At 45.9% G+C, this 23,252-nt stretch overlaps 1 protein-coding gene across 2 annotated transcripts in view; it reads left to right on the forward strand.

Annotated features, from left to right (window-relative positions):
- The first annotated feature begins 13,034 nt into the window (after positions 1 to 13,034).
- Positions 13,035 to 23,252, forward strand: part of Sh3gl3 (SH3 domain containing GRB2 like 3, endophilin A3) — a 113,052-nt gene continuing 102,834 nt past the window's right edge. For both annotated transcript variants that reach the window (XM_038313730.1, XM_038313732.1), the window contains exon 1: positions 13,035 to 13,187. In XM_038313730.1, the coding sequence (XP_038169658.1) occupies positions 13,143 to 13,187 (45 nt within the window). In that variant the 5' untranslated portion in view covers positions 13,035 to 13,142. The remainder of the gene's footprint in view (positions 13,188 to 23,252) is intronic.

Below are 23,252 nucleotides of genomic sequence, written 5' to 3' on the forward strand. Positions count from 1 at the left end.
ACAGACAGACAGAGGCCGAACGAAACAGGAAAGCCGAGAAGTGGAGAGGTAGGTGGCTGTGGGTTTTGCTCCTTCGTCTCTCTGATCTTTCAGCATTTCCCTTGTATCTGGAATTTTTTTTTTTTTTTTTTTTTTTTTTTTTTTTTTTTTTGGTTTTTCGAGACAGGTTTCCCTGTAGTTTCTAGAGCCTGTCCTGGATCTAGCTCTTGTAGACCAGGCTGGCCTCGAACTCAGAGATCCGCCTGCCTCTGCCTCCCGAGTGCTGGGATTAAAGGCGTGCGCCACCACCGCCCGGCTCGGAAATTTACTTTTAATACCTATTAGAACTCGTGCTGCATAGATTTGTTCTGCTCTCAGCCTTGGTCAGAGAAGCTTCTTTTGCAGGGGCCGTGGTTAATGTAGAGACTCGTAACTGGGAGTGCTCAGTCACATGTGGGACATCTATACTATCCCATCTCCTAAGGCCTCAGGGATGTTGTGGATGAGGGGCGGAAAGAACGTAAGAGCCAGAGGGTGGGAAGGGGGAAGGAGAGCCACGCGGTGCTTCTCTGGCTAGGACAAGACTGTTGCTCACGCGTTCCCACGCATCTAGCTGAGGAGCTGTAGGCCATTGATGCTGCAGGGGGGTGGGGTTTGGGGGAAAAGGGAGGAGTCATTTCTTTGTATGTATGGCTTCTGGTAAGATGCTCCAATGAATGATCCCACCCTATACATGGGCAACACTAATTATATGAATAAATGGGAAACCCTCATTTCAAATGACATTTTCAAAGGAGGAATTAAAAATATGTTTAAAGTACAGCTACCTTGAGACTTTTTTAAATTGTCTATCATGGGTATTAAAACCTGAGTGAAGCAGTGTGGGCGGGACTAAGATGAGGAAGGGATAGGAGGTCATAGGACTGGGGAGAAGGAGCGGCTGTTATTGCCTCGGTTCTAGCGGCCTCTCCTCTGGCACCACACCCCTTCTCTACGTGTTATTGTTCTTCTCTGCCTAGTGACAGACATGTAAGCCCTCCAGGTTCTTACTGTAAGGACTGAGTGTTTCAGTAGCAACATGTTTGCCATTAACACCATTCAAGTGAGCTACTGTGTCAAACTAAGGGGCTAGTGTGTTCTTAAAGACTCAACTCATGCCCCTCACTACACTTGGGATGTCAAGAGTTCAAGGTTATCCTCTGCTAAATAGCTTGTACAAAGGCAAACCGGGGCTATGTGGGGCCCTATCTCAAACCTGTGAACCACAAAGGGCCTGAAACTATCCGGTACCCAAATAATCGGGATTCCCACTTGCGGCTGTCACTTCCCAAGACGACCACCAGATGGCAGCAGCAGGTTATGAACGCCGTCAGTAAGGCTCCTACCTCAAACTGTACGCATTTATTTGTTCCATAGTAGTATGGAAATATAAAATATCACCTTCAATAGACAGAGGGCAGTTACAATTACAGTAGGTCACAGACTTGGAACTGAATACAGAGTTCAGGGGACGGAAGTCTTGTGTTATATACAGATGGTTACCCTGGTCCGTTTATTTGCTTTACTGTTGCGATGAATTAAAATCCTTCAGGTGTTTTCTCTACCTTTTAAAATGAGAACGCTTTCTGGCCTTTCACTAGCTGATCAATTGATTTCCCCCTCAGCTCCATGTAAAGCAATAAGCGAAGAAAAATCTATGCGTTTGTTCCTAGTCGTGGTCTTGCAAGTTCAAGGCGAGCTGCCTTGCCCAGCATCTGGGATTCATCATGTTGGTTCTGTTACCTCACTGATAGGCGCACGTCTTTCCCAGCTGTGTAAAGAGGGACACGTGGTGGATGAAGGTTCAAAGAATGCGAAGTCTCCGTGCCCTCGGAGTGAAGACATTCGGCCCAGGAGAATGCTTCTCCGCCTGATTTAGCTAAACATTTGGCAGGTGGTGGATCAAAGACCTGGGATGTCTCCTGAGAAGCGAGACGGGGTGGGGTGGGGGGGGAGCATTTTGTAAGAAAAAGAGACGAAGCTAGGATTTGAGAGGTCATGGTTAAACTAGCTTTGTAGGGCTGATTTAAGATGTCAGTATTGGAATTCAATTTTCCATCGTAGCCAAGAGCAGAAATCCAGAACATCTATCAGGCCAGAGGTTGGCCAGTCTTTTAGTGACTTGGAATTTAGTTCAAGGCAAAATTATTTTTCTTTCTTTTCCTTTCCTTTCCTTTCCTTTCCTTTCCTTTCCTTTCCTTTCCTTTCCTTCTTTCCTTCCCTTCCTTCCTTCCTTCCTTCCTTCCTTCCTTCCTTCCTTCCTTCCATTCTTTATTTCGCTTTGAGGTAGGTTCTCTCTGTGTAGTTGTGGTTATCCTGGAATTCAGTTCACTATGTAGATCAGCTGACCTCAGACTCACTGAGCATTTCCTGCCTCGGCCTCCAGAGTGCTTAGATCCAAGTTTCTTTCTTCCCTACCCACTTATTACCCCCTTTTCCTTCTCTAAATGACCATGTAATATGAGAGCTATTAAAATGGCACAACACATATATGGAACATGAATTAAACTTAGAACTGTTCAAATACTTTTATGTCCTAATTTACATTTCAGTTTCCAACCTAAGAAATTCTACCTGTACAGAACAAATATATGCTTAAAAGACAGTATTACTTAAATGGTGAGCTTTTGGGGATGGGCTCTTTAGCCATGTATTAATAGAAAATGATTGTCATTTATTATGTACATATAATTGTTTTATGTTGTTGTGAAAATAATGTGGGTGGGGATCACCCAGATATAGAAAATGGAGAAAAAAATGCTACTTTTTGGTGGCGATAGTTATGTTTGAATTTTTCTCAGTAGAGACTATAAAAGGAAAACACAAAGTCTAGGATGGTTGTTTAAATCTAATTTCAAAGGTAATTTCCCATTTTGGATGGGAATTTAAACTTTCTTTTAAACTAGCTTGTGTGTGTGTGTGTGTGTGTGTGTGTGTGTGTGTAGCACAGCATGTGTGTGGAGGACAGAGGACATCTCTGGGAATCACTTTTCTCCTTCCCCCATATGGAATCCTGGAATAGGATTCAGGGCCTCATCATTGACAACAAGCCCCTACCCACTAAGCCATATACTGGGCCAGCCCGTCTAAATTTCTCTAAGTAGTTTAGAATGGAAAATGTATACTTATTAAAACATCTATTTAGATTTAAAACAACTTAACAATTCCTTTATCTCAAAATTTCTTTTAAAGTTTGTCTCTCAGCCTTAAAACCAATTCCCTGAACTCCAGTCTCTATCTTGTTAGTTTGCTGTTTCAGAGCCAAGAAGCTGATGGTTCTGGGCTCCTTCAAGGCTGGTGGGATGGGGATCTTCTGGGATCTTTCCAGTCTGGTGACCAAAACTTGAGATTTATTTGGGAAGGAGGAGTCCAGAGAAGTGGCTGCCTTGGCCAGGGTGGTGAAGGACAACCAGCAACTGAAGAGGCAGAGGGGCTTATACAGGGCTTCTTGGGGGTGGAGTTTTCCCAGAGAGAGGATTTTCTGCTCAGGGATTGGTTAGTTTTCCTGCTCAGGGATTGGTTAGTTTTCCTGCTCAGGGATTGGTTAGTTTAGTTGGTCGGGCAGAGTTGGCTCTGGTTTGAGGGCCAAACTGTGTTCCTTTCATTTGCCTTTTAAAAAGCTTTTTGCTTCTAGTTTTGGGGCCAGGACTTATTTCTTTCAATGGCTCTGGTTCCAGGACCAATTGGTTCTGGTTTCAGAGCCAGGGTTTCTTTCTTAGGTTCTGGATTCAGGGCTAAAGTGTCTCTTTCACTTACTCTGGTTTTTAGAGCCAGGGTGGGTTTATTTGCCTAGCCCTTTTGCCCTACAACATGGCTACAAAACAGCAGCTAGGTGAAACCCAGAAATCTGGAACCTCAGAATTGTAAGAGAAACAGACAGCTGTAACAGTGGGAAGCTCATCAGTGGAGCTGGGGGTGAAAGAGAGAACCTTGTAAAGGCAGAATTCAGTACCTTAAAGCCGCAGCAAAAGACATACCTGTCATCTGGGTGCTGGCTGGGGGTTTCCTGCTCCCCTCTGCTTGGTCATGGGTGCTGAAATAGGCAGCTATCTTAAGAGAGGTCCTACAGTCTGATCTGAGGTTGGGGATATGACTCAGCTAACCTAGTGCAGGCTGCATGGGGACCTTGAATTTGGTTCTTAACACCTTTTTTTAAAAAAGTTGTTTTGGTGGCACACCTATAATCTGAGTACTGGATGGAGTGGGGTAGAGACTAAAGAATCCTGGAGCTTAGATTATTAGAGCCAGCCTCATCTGATAGCCAGTGGGTTCCAGAAAGTGAGAGACATTTTCTCAATATAAGGATGGCACTTGAAGAGAAACTTCTGGGGTTGACCTCTGGCCTTTGTACCTGCACACTGGAACACACACACACACACACACACACACACACACGCACACACACACGGGGGGGCCGTAATCTGATCTTGCTGGCGGTGTAGAGACCATCAGCAATGTCTGCAGATTAGAAAAACAGTCTCCCGTCTTCACTGGCTTAGTAGCTAGGCGCCCTAAGACAGTGGGACAATGAACCTGATCGTAGGTTCAACCCAAATCCCTGGACACAAGGCTACATGGTGGGAACACAGTGTGTGTTTTAGAGAGAAGCAGATAATCTTTCAAATCTGAGCTCTGACTCTTGTGAGCAGGGTGGGCAGCTGTGTGGATTCTTGCAGGAGCTGGGGTAGAGACGAGTAAGGTGGGGCCAAGGAATCACCCCACCCCCGCCCTCTCCAAGCCACCCTCATCATTCTCAGCGCAGCTGCTTAGCTTTGGCTACTTTATCCCTGTTCGGAGGCTGGGAGACAATTAGAGGGCACAGTACCATTGTTTCAGCTACTATGCCCAAGGCCACACTGACAGAGTTCCTCAGGGAACCACCTCCAGGGTGGCCTGGAGAGAAGGCCACAGGCAGCTGATGCTGCCTCCAGGATGATCTTGAGGCTAACAACAGAGCTTGCTGGTGGGAATACACTTCTGCCGGGCACATCCACCTGCGCAGTGGCTTCAGAACGGAAGGAAGGGTGTTTGGACCTGCAGTGGCTTCAGAATGGAAGGAAGGGTATTTGGGCCCATGGTTTGACTGTACAGTCTAACATGGCAGGAGGGCACGGTGGCGGAGGCATGAAGTGGCTGGTCACATTGCATCTGGAGTCAGGAAACTGAGAGCAAAGGATGCTGGGACGCAGCTCACTTTCCTCTACTCATTCGGTCCAGGATACCAGATCATGGGAGGGTGCTGACCACATTTACGATGGATCTTCAGACCTCAACCTAACCTAGCCACTCCTTCACAGACTTGTCCCAAAATTTGTTTCCTAGGTGATTCTGGATCCCTTCAAGTTAATAAATGGTATTTACCATCAAATCTATTATATATAATAATATAAATATATATATAACATATATAAACACCATTAAATGTATAAACATCCATTTGATCCATTATATATGAGTGTATGTATGTATGAATGTGTGTATATATATATATATATATATATATATGACCTATTGGTATATATAAACATTCACTAACTCATTAACTGAGAAGAAAGAAGACACACACACACTGCATCCCAAACATGAAGAGCCCAGGTTACATGAAGAGCCCCAGAACCTGGCACCAGAAGCGTGGGTAAGATGGGTGTCTGTCTTTTTAACTGGGGCCTTTTTCTCCCCTCTAACAGTTTAGCTTTGGATATGAAATACTGTATTTTTTGCACTCCCTCATATTCTTTTTCCTTTCACTTCTCGCTTGTTCCTCTCTTGCTGTTCCCCCTACTTTAAAATTACCTTTCATCAATATTACTTTTACATTTATTAATTTTTAGAATTCTTATTTTTTTTTTTTGGTTTTTCGAGACAGGGTTTCTCTGTGGCTTTAGAGCCTGTCCTGGAACTAGCTCTTGTAGACCAGGCTGGTCTCGAACTCACAGAGATCCGCCTGCCTCTGCCTCCCGAGTGCTGGGATTAAAGGCGTGTGCCACCATCGCCCGGCTTAGAATTCTTATTTTAATCTATGTTATTTTTGCCTTTTCTTTTTGGTTTTATAAGGGTGTAGCGGATGTTTGTAGCTGTTTAAACTTACCTGTGTTGTTTTGGTGCTGATGGAGTCACTGTGGTTTGTTTTCGTTCCTGAGTCTTCCTGGGTCTTGAGCTCTCAAGAAAAGGCTGCTCAATAAGACAACTCACATCAAAAGCAGAAGAAGAGCTCGTGAGATGGCTCAATGGTTAAGAGCATTGGCTGCTCTTCCAGAGGACCTGGGTTCAATTCCCAGGACTCACAGGACGGTCCTAATCATCTGTGACTACACTCTGATGGGATTTGATTCCCTCTTCTGGCCTCCATGGGCACTGAAAGAACATGGTGCACAGACATGTGTGCAGGCAAAACACCTATACACATTAAAAAATTAATTAATTTAAAAAGGAGAGCTATGCCGGGCGGTGGTGGCGCACGCCTTTAATCCCAGCACTCGGGAGGCAGAGGCAGGCGGATCTCTGTGAGTTCAAGGCCAGCCTGGTCTACAAGAGCTAGTTCCGGGACAGGCTCTAAAAAAAAAAAGCTGCAGAGAAACCCTGTCTCGAAAAACCAAAAAAAAAAAAAAAAAAAAAAAAAAAAAAGAAAAAGGAGAGCTATTCATATACCTCAAAAGTCACATAAACTACAACATAAAACTATAATATGGAAAATCAAGGTAGCATACAAGAATATTTAGAGTTGTAAAATGAAGTACTGCATTTTTAACAAAATGGGGCTGGGAGGATGGCCCAGTCAGTGAAGTGACTGCCACAAACATCATAAGGACCTGAGTTCAGATCCTCAACAACCATTCTAGAAAAAAGGTCAGGCATGGTCTCCCTAGTGCTGGGAGTGGATGTGGAGACAGACGGATTTCCAGAGCTTGCTGGTCGGCTAGTCTAGCCAGTTGGTGAACTCTAGGTTCAATGAAAGTCCATGTCTTAAAAAGATGAGGACTAACAGAAGCCGACCAACACCACCTTCTAGCCTCACGTGCACATAGTCACACACATACTAGTGCACACACACACACACACATATGAGATGATGCGTTTCATTTTTTGGAAGAAGATCGCTGCTAAGTTAGCAAAGTGCTGTGTCACAGACATGAAGACCTCGGTTTGGATCTCAAGCACTTATGAGTGTGTGCCTGTGATCGCAGCATTGGGGAGGAGCACTGTGGTGCAGACGCAGGAGGATGGCTGAGGCTTTGGGGCTAGTTCCTACAGCCAATCAGTGAGCTCAGCATCAGTGGGACATCTTGTCTCAAAAAGTAAGGTAGACAGACTGGAGAGATGGTTCAGAGGTTAAGAACACTTGTTGCTCTTGCAGAAGACCTGGGTTTGATTCCCAGCATCTACATGGTAGCCCACAACCATCCTGTAATGCCAGTCCCTGGGGGATCCAAAATGCTTTTCTGACCTTCATGGGTACCAGGAATACACATGGTGCATATAAACACACGCAGGCAAACACATTCAAATAATACAATAATAAGATATATAAAAGTAATATGGATATCAATAGATACCTGAATTTGGCTTCTGGCTTCATTAGGCACATACATGAATATATGCACACACACCCTCTACACATGTACAGTGCACACATCTACATACATGCACCTATGCACACATCATCTACACACATGTACATATGCACACATACCCTCTATATGCATGTATATGCACACGTACCCTCTAAACACACATGCACACAAATTGTAAGTTGAATTAAGCAGTACATTAAAAATACTCTATGGGCCGGGCGGTGGTGGCGCACGCCTTTAATCCCAGCACTCGGGAGGCAGAGGCAGGCGGATCTCTGAGTTCGAGGCCAGCCTGGTCTACAAGAGCTAGCTCCAGGACAGGCTCTAGAAACTACAGGGAAACCCTGTCTCGAAAAACCAAAAAAAAAAAAAAATACTCTATGATCAAATTGGGTTTAGTCTAAGGATGTAAAGCTGATTTCACCTACCCAAATAGATAATATACATCATATAAACATAACCAAGTACAAAATCACATTACTGTGTCAATAGATACATAACAGGCCTTTGAAAAATGTCAACATCCCTTCATAATAAAACTAGAAAGAACTAGGAATAGAAGGAATGTCCGTTAATATGATAAGAGCTCTCTATGAAGACCTATAGCCAATGTTACATTAAATGGGGATAAATGAAGAGTTCAGAATTATGACAATGGCATCTTCTATTTACTCTTGTTCAGTCTAACACCTGATTTCTTAGACAGAGCAAAGCAGGAAGGAAAATCATTACTCGTCAAGGAAGACATCAAAATATTCTTGTTTGCAGATGGCCTAATCCTCACCTACCAGACCCCAGAGACTCCACAGATGCTTAGTCTTAGCAAAAACTTCCAGCAAAGTTGCAGAAAAGAGACCAACAACAGCAAAGCATTAGCTTCTCTCTACACCATTAGTGAACTCAGTGAAACTGGGAACAATTCCATCTCCATAGCTCCCAACATAGTAGGAATAAAAACGGAGATGGTGAAGGACCTCTATCATGACAATTAAAAACACCAAATACACTGAAGGACAATTACGCGATTGGAAAAAAACTCCCTTGTTTGTGGATCAGCAGAAGAGTTCAATGGCCATGTGTAACTTCAAGGCTATTTCCAGCAAAATTTCAATGACATTCTTTCCAGAACTAGAAAATAAAAAAAAAACCCTAAAATTCATATGGAAGCACAGAAGACCCCAAATAGCTAAAGTGACCTTGACTGAGGAACAACGCTGAAGGCATCCTGGTGTCTGGTCCTGCTCCTGTGGAATTCTCTGTCTCCTGGTTTCAAGTTACAATACAGAGTCACGGGAATCAAAGCCAGTGGTGGTTGCACACACCTTTAATCCCAGCACTTGTGAGGCAGAGGCAGGCAGATCAGATGGATCTCTGTGAGTACAAGGCCAGCCTGGTCTACAAAGTGAGTTCCAGGACAGCCAAGGCTGTCACCCAGAGAAACCCTGTTTCAACCCCACCCCCCAACAAAAGCAGAGTCATAGTAATCAAAAATCAGCATGGAACTGGACAGAAAAAGGTCAGTGGAATAGAGCAGATGACAAAAATAAACCCACAGAGATTCACCTACTTAATTCTCCAAAAAGGTAATATATATATATATATATATATATATATATATATATATACACACACACACACACACACACACACACACACATACATACATACATACACATACACACACATATATGCGCTGGAGAAAATACAGTATCTTTAAAAAATGATGCTGTATAAGCTGGATGTCTATATGCTGACAACTGAAATTAGATATTAACTTGCACCCTGTTATGGTTTGACTATGAGCTGATCCTGACAGTGTTGAACTTAAGGTGCCCAAGCAGGTAGCGCAATTGTGGGAGGCAGCAGAAGCCTTAGGAGACAGGTCTAGCTGGAGGACGTAAGTGAGCAGGGAAGTGCTTTTGAGGGTGGACAGGCCTCTCCCTCACTCATCCTCCATGTGCCCCTACCACCATTGTGCTCAGACCTTTATGTTCGTTTAATTTAGCAGTCCATACAGTGAAATGTCTCTCATTATATAGCTCTTCAACAATCAAAAATTTCAAAGAAAACACAATAATATTTATCATCCAGCTCTCTGTGTATATTCCATCTTTACGTGGCTTATTTTTCTTATTCTATTACTTTTTCTACAAGTTTAATATTTATTTTATCTTTACTCCTTTAATCTATGACTGTCTGTACTCTTTTATATTACATTTACTGACTCTTTACTCTTTTTTTCTCTTTCCCAAGCCTACATACATTTTAAAAACACACTGTGACTTGTTTAGAGTTCTTTTATGTCTGAATCTGTCTTTATTGTGTATCTGTAATCATTTCTGACCAGGACCACTTCTTAAAATGCTAAGTGTACTAAGACCAAGGCTGCTTTGCCTTTTGGTTCTGTCCAGTCCAACATGACGGGGTGGAGGTCTCTTTAGCATGAGCCATGTTCACAGCCTCATTTTCGGGCACACAGCAGGTCTATGTTGCCATTAAGCAAATTGTAGCACTCTGCTCGCAAACCTCATTTAAATGCTTGGCTTCCTGAAAGTGCCAGAGTTTATGCTGGCAACACAGACCAGGAAACTGCAGTTTTGAAACCGCATGTTTTTTTCCTTTTGCTACTACTGCTGCTGAATCAGGAAGAACTCTCTTAAAGGAGCTGCAACATGCTGCCAGCAAGCAGAGCCCATCTGAAAAAACATGCAACTAAACTTGTTTTTTAGTGTCTAGAATTCCTTTCCAACTGCTCTCAGGTTTTATGATATTTAGCTAGCACACGTTCAAGCACCAATTTGTTGTAGGAGGCTGCTAGTTTGTTTTCTGGCTGCCTCAGACTCCCAAAATAACCACACAGAAACTATATTAATTAATTCACTGCTTGCCCTATTAGCTCTTACTTATTATTAGCTAACTCTTACATCTTAATTTAACCCATTTCTATTAATCTGTGTATTTCCATGTAGCTGTGGCTTACCGACAAGGTTCCTGCTGTGTTGGCTTGCGTCTTTCTCCTCTGGCAGCTCCATGGTGGCTCCCTGACTCCACCTTTATCCCAGCATTCAGTTTAGTTTCCCCCACCTAGCTCTGTTCTGTCCTCTCTAGGTCCAAAGCAGTTTCTTTATTAACCAAAGGTAATCACAGCATACAGAGGGGAATCCTACCTCACTACGTAGCTCTAGCTGTCCTTGAACTCGCTATGTAGATAAGACTAGCCTTGAACTCACAGAGATCTGCCTGCATTGCCACCTGAGAATTGAGATTAAAGGTGTACACCACTGCTACAAAGAAGAAACAAAAAGAATGACCAAATTTGTGCTTATAAAACATGTAGAAAATGTGTGTTGTTTATGAGAACAAGACATGAAATCCAAGCCATTGCTAGTATTATTTGTGCTGTTAATAACAAGAAAGAATAAAATGAACAAACCATGTAAATCCTTTTAGTGAAGAAAACTATATATGAAAAATCCCAAAGTTTAAAAATCATGAGAAACAATTTACAAGTCTGCACCTGAATAAACCCAGGAGAAGGATTTACTAAACTTGACCACAGAAGGAAACTTGCACGTACTTATTGTAATGGTGGATTCCCATTGTCAGCATGATGGGATTTGGAATACCTTAGGAGACACACTTCTGGATGTGCCCCTGAGAATTTTCAGAGAGCTTTCACTAAGAAGGAAAAGACCCCTACCCCCAATTAGGCTGCTTACGCTCTCATGCCTGGGGTTGAGCGACAGTGCCCATCTCTCTGCTTCCCCACTGAAGACGCAGTGTGACCAACTGCCTCATGCTCTCATGGCTCCCACTACCATCTGCATCCCTACCCCATGGAATGTTCCCTTCAAACTGTAACTTCCCCCTCAGAACAAAATAAAACAATCCCCTTGCAAACCTAATAAAACCGTCAGCCATGGAAAAATGCCAATCACCAATGTTGAAACAGACCTAACTCCACAGAGGGTACAGGTTGAGCCTGAGCTATTTAAACTCCTTTTGAGTACCAAAGGGGTCAGCAGTAGAGGATCTACCCAGCCATAGACTAGTTCAGGACAAGGGAGGGTCATCTTTCCCAGAACCTTGGGCTGGGACAGCAATGGGGACCTGTCATTTTGCTGGGCTATTATGATCCAGTGGTCACCACCATCACACCTTCTACCATTGTCTGGTGTCAGCTAGTCCTTGGGCAGCTAGGTGCAAGTCACACTCCTTAACCTCATCCCAAGATGCCCATTAAGAAGATGCCCACAAGCCGGGCGGTGGTGGCGCACGCCTTTAATCCCAGCACTCGGGAGGCAGAGGCAGGCGGATCTCTGTGAGTTCGAGACCAGCCTGGTCTACAAGAGCTAGTTCCAGGATAGGCTCCAAAGCTACAGAGAAACCCTGTCTCGAAAAACCAAAAAAAAAAAAAAAAAAAAAAAAAGATGCCCACATTTCCCACGGCAAAGGAAGAACGCTATGGACTCTACACTTCCCCAGCTGTTGCGAGCAAACCTAGGCACAGATTTGGAGAGGGTCCATGGAGTGACATTTCTTTTAGGTAGAGAGTGAAAGTTGGCCGGTGCTTGTTTCAGTATGGAAACTCTGCTAAAGTGGATTAGGGCCACAGGGTCCTTGAAAGGCCAGGTTCAAGGAAAGCAGTAGACTCGCTGGTGGCACATGCATTGATGTAAAGCTCCGTTTCCGTGACCGGGCACCCGCTGTTCAACAACGCCCTCTAAACCCTGTGAAAAGGTCTTGTGTAACAGACACACCTGGAGACCAATATGGCAAGTTCTCCGGTAAGGAGTGGAATGGAAGACCCTGTTTCTGGCATCTTGCAGTGGTGTAGCTGACAAGGGGCTCTGTCATCTGTGAGACTAGTGTGAGTTTATTAGTAAACCTTACCAAGTAATTCCCTCCCAGGGACCCCAGATTGCTAGAGCACACCCCCTAGCTTCCCACAACCAGCTCTGGCCCAACTAAGTACAGAGCCCGGTTTCTGTAGTGTTTCTCTTCCTGAGATGCACACCCCGGCGTTCCTTCCTCATATCACTCAGCAATCTAAAATTCGCGGGGCAAGGGTGTGTGTGTGTGTGTGTGTGTGTGTGTGTTAGGGGAGATAATGTTGCTGCCAGTGAGTGAAAGCGGGTTTCACATCAAGTCCCAGAAAAGTAGAGAGACGACCTCGGGTCCAGAACAGTCTCAGAGCCAGCTGCATCCCATACTGGTCTAAAGAAGTCCCGAGAGGCTCTCCGCATCCCGGGGATATCCATCCACTAGCCTCTTTCCTGGCTCAAGCGCTCCGGGTCGCCACGCAACAATGAGGCGTGGGCGGTCCCAGCGGCTTTATTTGCATGCCGCCAAGGCTCGGCCAATGGGCTGCGTCCAAACCTCGAAACGCGGTGTTGCTATCTGCGCGCGCGCGTGTGCCAGTGTGACAGCGCCGTGGCGGTGGCCGTGGCCGTGGGGCGCGCGGGGACCGCCCGGGGTGCCCGCTCCGCTCAGCGTCGCGGCCGCGTGGCCCGACGGAGCCCCGAGACCACCGCCGGGCGGGGCGCTGCCGCGATGTCGGTGGCCGGGCTCAAAAAGCAGTTCCACAAAGCCAGCCAGGTAGGGAGGCGCGCGGGAAGGGGACCTGGAGGCGGTGTCCCCACGGGGGTCGCGGGCCGTGGACTCGGGGTTCCCGTCGGCCTCCCTCGGGCTGGGTTTCTGGTCGCCTAGGAGGGCGTGGGGGCGGGTAGCGGTCGCGCGCTCTGTGCTGCGCGCGGTGGTGCCTCCTCCCTTGAGTCTCGGGTCTCCGGCTGCGCCCTGGCGGTTGTAAATAGGAGCGGTTTGGCGGTGGCGAGGTCGGAGGTGGTGGGCTCCGGGATGAGCGCAGGAAGGAGAGTCACCCGGACCACGACCCAGATAGGCCTTCCTCCTGCCCAGGTATCTCCAGCCTTTCCGTTGGGTGTCTCCTCAGGACGTTGTACTAGTCCCCTGGCTGGGGCCCGCCAATCTCTGCTTTGGCTTCCTTGGGGTTGGGGCTCGCCGCTGTGGTCCTTCCCTTGTGGGCCCTCTTCCCTGGCTTGGCTCGAGCTTGGCACCAGGCTCCTGCCCTGGTGATGGGGAGACCCAAAACACATACGTAAACAAACCACGCTAGACACACCTCCGCGCTGAAGGATAGCAGGTGACTCTTGTGGGGGCTTCATGAGAAGCTGCCAGGAGGTGAAGACAAGGCATTTGGGGATTAAACACGAAAAGTAATTGTGGCTATGGGCTGTGGGAGGGAGGGCATTTTGAACAGAGGAAGCTGGAAACAGGGACACAGAAAAAAAGAGGTGTGTGTGTGTGTGTGTGTGTGTGTGTGTGTGACAAGCAAATTTACATTCTAACACTACGGTTTTCTAGCAGTGGTAGAGCCCACGGTGTTAAAACCTCCTCACCAGCACCTACGGAATTGTTGCCATGCCCCTACCCCATCCCCAGCCTCAGTTTTGCTAGAACCCAGGTGGACAGACTGCATTTAGAGTCCCTGTCGGTGGCGATGCTCCACCCCTGGTTCTCCCACAAATCGATCTTGAGATTGCAGCTGGCATGAGAAAATTCTTCTTCTCTATCCCAGGCGGAAAGACGCGGCTAGCCCCTCAGTCCCAGCTGGTCCACAAGGAAACTGAGTGATGGCTGTTCCCAGCAGGGGACATGGGGTGGACAGTGGTGCTATTCAGGGTGGTGGAAATCCTGGAGGAGGGGCCGTTTGGGTGAGGGCAGAGATGGTGGGTCCTCTGTTTGATCTCTAGTACTTACAGAAGTCTGCCGGATATTCAGTTGTCATTGGCCTTTGGCCATGGGTGAATCCTGCACTGGGGGGGGGTGTCTGGAACTGGAAGTATTGATTTGGGGGACATTCCAATTAAAATGGGCATTTTAGAATGGGAAAGCTGAGCCAAGTGGAAACATACACAACAGTCTAAATAAAGACTCTAGGAGGCGCCACACTTGGACCACTGCTTAGCCTGGTGCTCAAGTGAGGAATAAATGAAGTTAAGGATTAACTGAGAGAGAGAGAGAGAGAGAGAGAGAGAGAGACAGAGAGAGAGAGAGAGAGAGAGGCAGAGAGAGACACAGAGAGAGACACAGAGAGACAGACAGAGAGACAGAGAGAGATACAGAGAGAGACAGACAGAGAGACACAGAGAGAGAGACAGAGGCAGAGACAGAGACACAGAGAGAGACAGAGAGATACAGAGAGAGACAGAGACAGAGAGACAGAGAGAGATACAGAGAGAGAGACAGACAGACAGAGATACAGAGAGAGAGAGACAGAGGCAGAGACAGAGACACAGAGAGAGACAGAGAGAGATACAGAGAGAGACAGAGACAGACAGAGAGACAGAGAGAGATACAGAGAGAGAGACAGACAGAGATACAGAGAGAGAGAGAGACAGAGAGAGAGACAGAGACAGAGAGAGAGCGAGTAGATAGGCAGTAAGGCTGAAGCCGTTAGCATCTACTTCTGCAGTAACACTGGAGCAGCTAACCCGGGCAGCCAGGAGTCCCAGAACTTCTTCCAGCAAAGCCCTGCTTGAGTAACTGTTGACCACACTTTTAACATTGTTTTCCTTAGCAGGAAATGAGCCCCTTTTCTTTTCATCTCTCTTCAAGAAGACCTGGGAGGGATCTGAGTACATTCAGTCATTGTTCTTGGGGTGTGTGTGTGCCTACTTATGGTCTAAAGTAGTGGTTCTCAAACTCTGGGTCACATATGTCCTGCATATCAGATATTTAAATTGCGATTCATATCAGTAGCAGAATTACAGTTAGGAAGTAGCAACAAAAATCATTTTATGATTGGGGGTCACCATAACATGAGGAACCGTATTGAAGGGTCGCGACACAGGTAGGTTGAGAACCACTGCTCTAAATCTTTCCTTCCTTTCTCTGAAATTATTTGTACTTCATTGAAAAGAGAGACATCCCAGATTCTCGCTGAACTTACCTGCATTCTGTGGTTAAAGTACTGTCTAGATATTGTTCTAGATGTTTCTGCCCTCCTCTTTCCCCCTCGCTCCCTCAGGTCTTGTGTAGCCCAGTCTAGTTCTAGCCTTGACCATACAGCTAAGATGATGGCAGGCTTCTGAGTCCTACTTCTCTCTCTCCGAGGCTGGGCTTATGGGAGGGCAGCACCATGAACAATTGTTTTGAACACCGAGCACTGAACCTAGAGCGCCATGCTTACTAGGCAAAGCACTCTCCTGCCTGAGCTACATCCCCAGCTCAGTCCTGGGCATCTTTCTTAGAAACCTTGCGGTGTAGCCGGCTTGGAGAAAGTCGGTTGTGTTTAATTTATATGAGGGAACAGAGCAGTAAGAAATGCCAGATGTTCTCAAACAACATTTTCACAGTGGGTTTTTAATTCACTCCGAGCTTTCCCAAGGGCAGGGAAAGGGAGTCCCGGATGATGTCAGTGGCTAGTAATTCCCAGGGATTCAGGGCTGGCTCCTTGCCATGATCAGCTCTGCGACCTTGGACTTAACCCATCTGGGCCTCCTTGGCTTCTCTCTCTGCATGACAAATGGCAAGAGGATTCTGAAGTTGGGTCCCTGTGCTAAACTTGGTAGTGCTATGTTCACAAAACTCGGAGTATACTAAAAACCACTGGACTGTGAACTTTTGATTTTTTAAAGATTTATTATTATTTTATTAATTTTTTTGTGTGCATATGCACGTGTGTGCTATGTACTGTGTGGGTACCCGAGGAAGCCAGAAGAGGACATTGGATCCCTTTGAGCAAGAGTTATAGGTGGTTGTCAGCCACCCAGTATGAGTGCTGAGAACTGAAACCAGGTCCTCTGGAAGAGCAGTAATGCTTTTAATCATTGAACCATCTCTCTAGCCCCTGGATTGTACACTTTAAATGAGCTGCATGGTGTGTGAATTGTAAATACACACACACACGCACACACACACACACACACACACACACATACACATAGAGGTGGGGAGGAGTGTCTGTCTGTCCATCCATCCATCCATCCATCCATCCATCCATCTAGATAGTTTGTGTATATGTCTCAGCTCTGAATTTTTTTTTGAGGCAGAGTTTCTCTGTGTAGCCCTGGCTGTCCTGGAACTCACTCTGTAGACCAGATTGACCTTGAACTCAGAGATCTGCCTGCCTCTGCCTCCTGAGGGATTTAAAGGTGTACACTGCTGTCGCTACCACCTGGCTGAAATTCTTAAGTAATTTACTTAACACTTTTAAAAGAGTTTTAAATAGAAGCAGTGATTCGAGCTGCTAGAAGTAAATTCAGCTAGCTGAGAGCTGCCACTGTGGCTTCCTTCTGTAAAGATCCACTCTGGCCGTTCCCCGACCAGACTGGCTGTGCTTCATCTGATAGCAGTTTCTCTTGGTGGTAGTCACTGTTGATGAGGGAGGTCCAGGCCCTACTGTGGATGGATGCTCTGGCTTGGATTCTGTATGAATCGACATATTCTTTTCATCCCAGGACCTTCTAACCTCCTTGGGACGGGTGCCATATTCCCATGAAAGTCCAGGGACCAGTACCATCCCTTCCCTCTTCCTCTCCTAGTCTAACCACCCAGTGTCATGGGCTCCACGTTGAATTTACTTTGTGATTTTATGTGGCAATGCTCACAGCCTCTGTCACATGACCTGACAACACAGTAGGGAACGGGGAAGGCCTTAATATAGCTTTTTGGTAACCCCTTCTTTCTCTTTTAATGCATCAAGTTGAAAAAGGCTGAGTGGCTGTGAGGAGCCCTGAGAAATGCTCTTGCAGACAGATACCGACTGAGCAGGCTGGCCATTTATGGACAAATGCTTTGGGGAAAGATGGCCCTAATAAATGATGAGCTTCTCTAGGGAGACAATGAATGTCTTTTGTTTCACTTACTCATTAGAGAAAAAAGATAAAAACGCACTTTGCAAAATCTATAATGATTTATTTATTTTTCCTTTTCGAAGCATCGGAAAAATATATTAAAGATGAAATATTCTTGTTGTCTTTCACACAGACTGTTTGACAAATTAATCCATAAATCTGTGCACTTTGGTTTAAAAGCCAGGGTCCTGGAGTAGATGTTCAAATTGAGTTGGTTTGGAGTTTTTAATAACTGAAAGATACAATATAACCCAAACAGTTCTTACTTTTTGTCTTATAACTCAGGAGTCCCTTGGGATTTGCTTTTAAAGCACATTGGAAAACAGTGTTCCTTCCTATTAAGATCGGCTTTTAGGTTTATTAAGTACACCGAGTGCTAACTGTATTGCCCAGCACATGTGGAGATGTGTGTGTCATGTATATCGGGGACATGTTGACGGGCAGGTTTTAGCCAGGAAATCAAGTTGTTAGTGAACAGAATGGATGTGGTACTTTAGTTTGTAGCAGGTGAGCCTGTTGTGGATGTTGGCACTCAGAAGGGTGTGGGCAGTTTGAGTCCGAGTTCTTGAAGTCTGGCAAGAGCAGCATCAGCCTGGGAGGGAGGGGTTCATCATGGGTGGTGTTAACCTCTAGCTGTTCCTATTCCCAGCTCCTCATTCATATTCTCTCTGTCTCTGTCTCTGTCTCTGTCTCTGTCTCTCTCTCTCTCTCTCTCTCTCTCTCTCTCCCTCTCCCAGACAGTCTTATGTAGCCCAAGCTGGTCCTAGGCACACACCATGTTGTGTGGTTCAGGGGACACCCCTCTCCAGCACTAATGACTCCTGTTGTGTCCACCAGTAGCAGAGCTGTGACATGGGTCCTCCCTGGTGAATCTGATCTTTGAGTCACGACTCCTCATTCATGCCTCTCCTCTGGGCTGCTCTTTAGTACTCCAGAGCGCCCCTGTTTGCTTATGTGTGGGTGTTTTACTGCGTCTCTTGGTGTGCCAAGAAACAAAATACAGGTGGCTGGTTACTCCATGGTGCCTCCAAGCCTGTCCCTTCTCATTGTCTCAACCTTTGCTCCCGTGGCTGCATCTCATTTCCATCCCCATGTAGCTAGGAGTTCTCTGTCTCTCAAAGAGAGACCCCCTTGGCTGTTCCTCCCTCTATTTTCCCTCTCCTTTATCAGCAGGTACACTGATGAAGTTAGCACCCTTTCATGGGCTTTAGTCAACCCATTCCAATTAAGTCTCCTGTACTTTGAGGCCACGCATATGTGGGTCTTCAGTGTTCTTCATTCTGATGGCCACTTCCCAATCTGAACTCTTCGGCTACATTTGGCCCAACCACCACTGTCTGAGTGCAGCATCTGCCAGAGTTCCTCTGCGCTCGGTCAGCCGGCTGCTCCTCCGGGCTCTGTTAATGACTCTTCTCCCTTGACTGCACAGTGCCGTGCCACACTGGCCCTCTGACTCCTGTTTTCTAGACTTGCGCTCTTTTGAGGAGGCTTACCCACATTTAAGTACAGCAAATGCACTGCTGAATCTCAAAACTGTACTTCTAGCTCAACTGCTCCTCCTAGATACAGACATAAATCAGTTCTACCTTTCCGCTCAGCTATTCCAGTTGAGATGCACAGACAGGAAGTTGTCTGTATCCTCTTGCAGTTTTCTTCTGTGGATATCAAACATCTGTTCAGCCCCTTATGTAAAATAAAATAAAATAAAACGAAACAAAGCCCACAACTGGGCCTTGCTGGCCCGTCACATCATGAGTTCATTGGTGTGGTCCTCTTCCTGGCTCTGCTCTGAAAGTGTTTCCCTAATTCAGCGGGCGCTCTCCAACTCTGCCACGCTGGTCTGCCCTGGCCATCTTCCCGGCCCCCATGTCCATAGTAGCTTCCCGATCCATCAGAGACCTCTGAGCCTGCCCTCCTTCATACAATCTGTTCACCCACCATGGCCAGTTGCTTTTCAAAAGATACAGCTCAGGAAAAGAAAAGATTAAAAATGCTGGAGAAGAGAGGAAGTCCTCAGCCATCAGTTGCTTTTGGAATTATAAATTTAAAAAGCCCCTGTGGAGAAGAGTGGGAGCCCCGAGTTATCCAACTATTCCTCTCCTGGGTGTGTAACCAAACGAACGAGAAGCAGTGTGCCTAAGAGCCACTGCACACTTGTGTTTATTATTGTCACAAGAGCCAACCTAGGTGCCTCTCGGTGGATGGAAGGCTAAAGAAAATGTGACACACAATGGATTATTCTGCAGCCACAAAGAAGAAAGGAGATCCTGTCAATTGTAGTTAAAAAATACCTAACTATAGTATATTTAGTTAAGTGAAATAAACCAGATAGAGGAAAGCAAGTGAATACTTTATATATCTATTGAAACACAATATAAACTCCATTAATGTGCAATTAATACATACTAAAATAAAAATGCATCTAAGGCCATGCTGCTCTAGTGACGACTGGTCTACACTGGCTTTTAGTTGCATATAAAAATAACATCCAAAGTTAAAGTTAGGTTTAAAGTCAGTTTCCACTGTGGGAGTTTTCTTTGCTCTAATGCCTACTTGATATTAATATAGCTAATCACTTTCGCTTTGATTTCAGCCTGCCTATATTGGACTATTTGAAGCGTGTTGCTTGGACAAAGTGTGGTCAGATTTTATATTGCTTGTTTTGCTATGACAAAGGGCCCGGCTGAGACAATGCAAGGAAGGGAAGGTTAATCTTTGGCTCACAGTCTTAGAGGGATTTCTGTTTGTCATAGGGGACAAGCGTGGTAGGAGTGGTTCCATCTGTCGTGGTAGAAGCCGTGGAAGGCAACCACTCAGGTAATACTGACCAGGAGTAGGCCCAGGACTTTCAAAGGCACCCAGCGACCCTTTCTCACAGCCAGGCCTGACCTAAAGTTGCCACAGTCTTCCAAACAAGACTGCAGTTTGGGGTAAAGTGAGCCATGCTTCATTATCCACTCTTCCAGTCTGTTCTTTAAGTGTTGTATTTGGGCCATTTACATTTAATGTAATTATTGGCATTTTAGGGCTAAAAGCTGCCATTTTAATTGATTTTTGTTGGCTCTGTTTTGATAAGGGGAAGTAAATTTTTTACATTCCTTTTAACCGTTAAAATGACAGTACTGGTAAACTGTGGTGAGTTGCTTACGTTTATCATAATACCTAGAATAGCCACTACCAATCTGTATAAAAATGTTCACATGAAAACACCACACAGAAGTCAAATAAACTTCAACTAACACGCATAATGGTACAATAAAAAGAAATTCAAAACAGCCGGGCGGTGGTGGCGCACGCCTTTAATCCCAGCACTCGGGAGGCAGAGGCAGGCGGATCTCTGTGAGTTCGAGGCCAGCCTGGTCTACAAGAGCTAGTTCCAGGACAGGCTCTAAAAAAGCTGCAGAGAAACCCTGTCTCGAAAAACCAAAAAAAGAAAAAAGAAAAAAAGAAAAAAAAGAAAATAGGAGAGATTTGCATTATACTGTCTGGTTCACCATGATGATTTCTAGTTCCGCTTACTTTCTTGCAACTGATACAATTCCATTCTTCTTTATGGCTGAATAAAACTCCACTGGATGCTGGGTGGTGGTGGTGCAGGCCTTTAATCCCAGCACCGGGAGGCAGAGGCAGGTGGATCTCTGTGAGTTCAAGGCCAGCCTGGTCTACAGAGTGAGTTCAAGGACAGGCTCCAAACCTATACAGAGAAACCATGTCTTGAAAAAATCAAAGTGTGGGGGAACCCATTGGATGTGTGTGACACATTTCCTGTATCATTTGTCGTTGGATACCTAGGCTGGTTCTGTGTATCTTGCTATCGAGAATAGTGCAGATATCTTTGTGGCATGTGGGCTCAGAGTCCGTTGTGTATCTAGATCTGGCAGTGGTATAGCTGCCATATAGAAACACAGTTTTAAGTTTTGTTGGGGAAACCTCCATAGTGATTTGTGCAGTACCTGGACTAATCTACATGTCTGTCAATGATGTTAAGTGCTCCCCCATGATGTGTAGGGGCTCCCCCATGGTGTATAAGGGCTCCCCCCTGTGATGTGTTGTAAGGGCTCCCCCATGGTGTGTAAGGGCTCCCCATGGTATGTAAGGGCTCCCCCATGGTGTATAAGGGCTCCCTCCCCCTGTGATGTGTTGTAAGGGCTCCCCCATGGTGTGTAAGGGCTCCCTCCCCCTGTGATGTGTTGTAAGGGCTCCCCCATGGTGTGTAAGGGCCCCCCATGGTGTGTAAGGGCTCCCTCCCCCGTGATGTGTTGTAAGGGCTCCCCCATGGTGTGTAAAGGCTCCCCATGGTGTGTAAGGGCCCCCCATGGTGTGTAAGGGCCCCCCATGGTGTGTAAGGGCTCCCTCCCCCTGTGATGTGTTGTAAGGGCTCACTCCCCACTCCTTTACACTTTCTTCAGCATTTGTACCATTTGTTTTCTTGATAATAGCCATTCCTACTAGAGTAGGTGGAAGCTACCTGTAGGCTTGATTTGCATCCCCCAATCTGTTTATTGGCTGTTTGTGTCAAGTTTATCTTTTAGCTGTGACTTCTGATCTTGTATAATCTGAGTCACATTTCTTCTAGAGCTTAGATGTCATTTCTGCGTCTGCTTTCAAGATGTTGTCAGTGTCTTTAGTTTTTAGATGTCTGAGTATGGTGTGTCTCAGTGTGGGTTTCATCTCACTCTGTAGTTGTTCCTTTGGCTTCTTGAGTCAGTAGGTTGTGTCTTCCGCCAAATTTGGGATTTTCACTCGCTATTTCTTTGCGTGCTTAACAGCCCTGTTCTCTTCCTCCTTTCCTTGTGGGGCTCCAGTGACATGAATATTGAATGTTTCATTATCATCTCCCATGTCCCTGGGGCTGTCTTCTTTTCTCCCAGCTCATTTTTCTCTGTTGTTCAGGCAGGGTAATTCACATGACCCTGTCTCCAGTCTATACTTCTTTGCTGTTTCCCGCACTCCGGGTGAGCTGCACACAGAGCTTTAAGTCCCAACCTTAGAATTCCAAATTCTAGCATCTCGTTTGCATCATCTGTATGTCATTGTGGAGATGTTGTCTTTGCTTATTTATTTTAGGATGTTGACAATTACCTGGTGCTCCCTTTCAAGATCGATGCCGCAGCTGGAATGTTTCTGTTGTCCTGGTGTTGCCATCCACCAATTGCCTTTACTCATTCAACCTGAAATCTCCCTGGCTCTCGGAACAAATGTTTTTTCACTGAAATCTGGGCATTTTGCTAGGATGAGCCTCTGGACATTACTTAAATGGTCACCATTTGTTGGTTTTATTTGACACTGCTCTGTTTGGGGGGGTGGGATGTTCCTATCATATTCCTTCCAGGCAGAGGAAGAGTTGAGATTCCTGTCTAAGGCTGTGCTGGCTTTGGAAGGAGGAATCGCTCCTTGTTGCTGGGGGACTGGGCCTTTTGATGGCCACCAGGTGCCCATGATGCCTCTCTATCTGGGAGGGGTGGAAATACCTTGCTGCTGCTCCCGACTTGGTCTCACGCCGCACCATGGAAGGGGTGGCCTCGTTATCACTAGTCATGGTGGACGAACTGACTCTCCGCTCAACCTATCTGACATACTCTTTTTGTTTGTTTGTTTCTGTTTTTTGAGACAGGGTTTCTCTGTCTAATAGTCCTGGCCATTCTGGTACTCGCTTTGTAGACCAAGCTGGCCTTGAACTCACAGAGATCCGCCTGCCTCTGCCTCCTGAGTGCTGGGATTAAAGATGTGCTCCACCACTGCCGGACTCTGACATACTCCTCTTGACAGGACTGCAGGAACCTCATTA

The sequence above is a fragment of the Arvicola amphibius genome, chromosome 12 (assembly GCF_903992535.2).
Source record: "Arvicola amphibius chromosome 12, mArvAmp1.2, whole genome shotgun sequence".
In the NCBI taxonomy this organism is placed as follows: Eukaryota; Metazoa; Chordata; class Mammalia; order Rodentia; family Cricetidae; genus Arvicola; species Arvicola amphibius.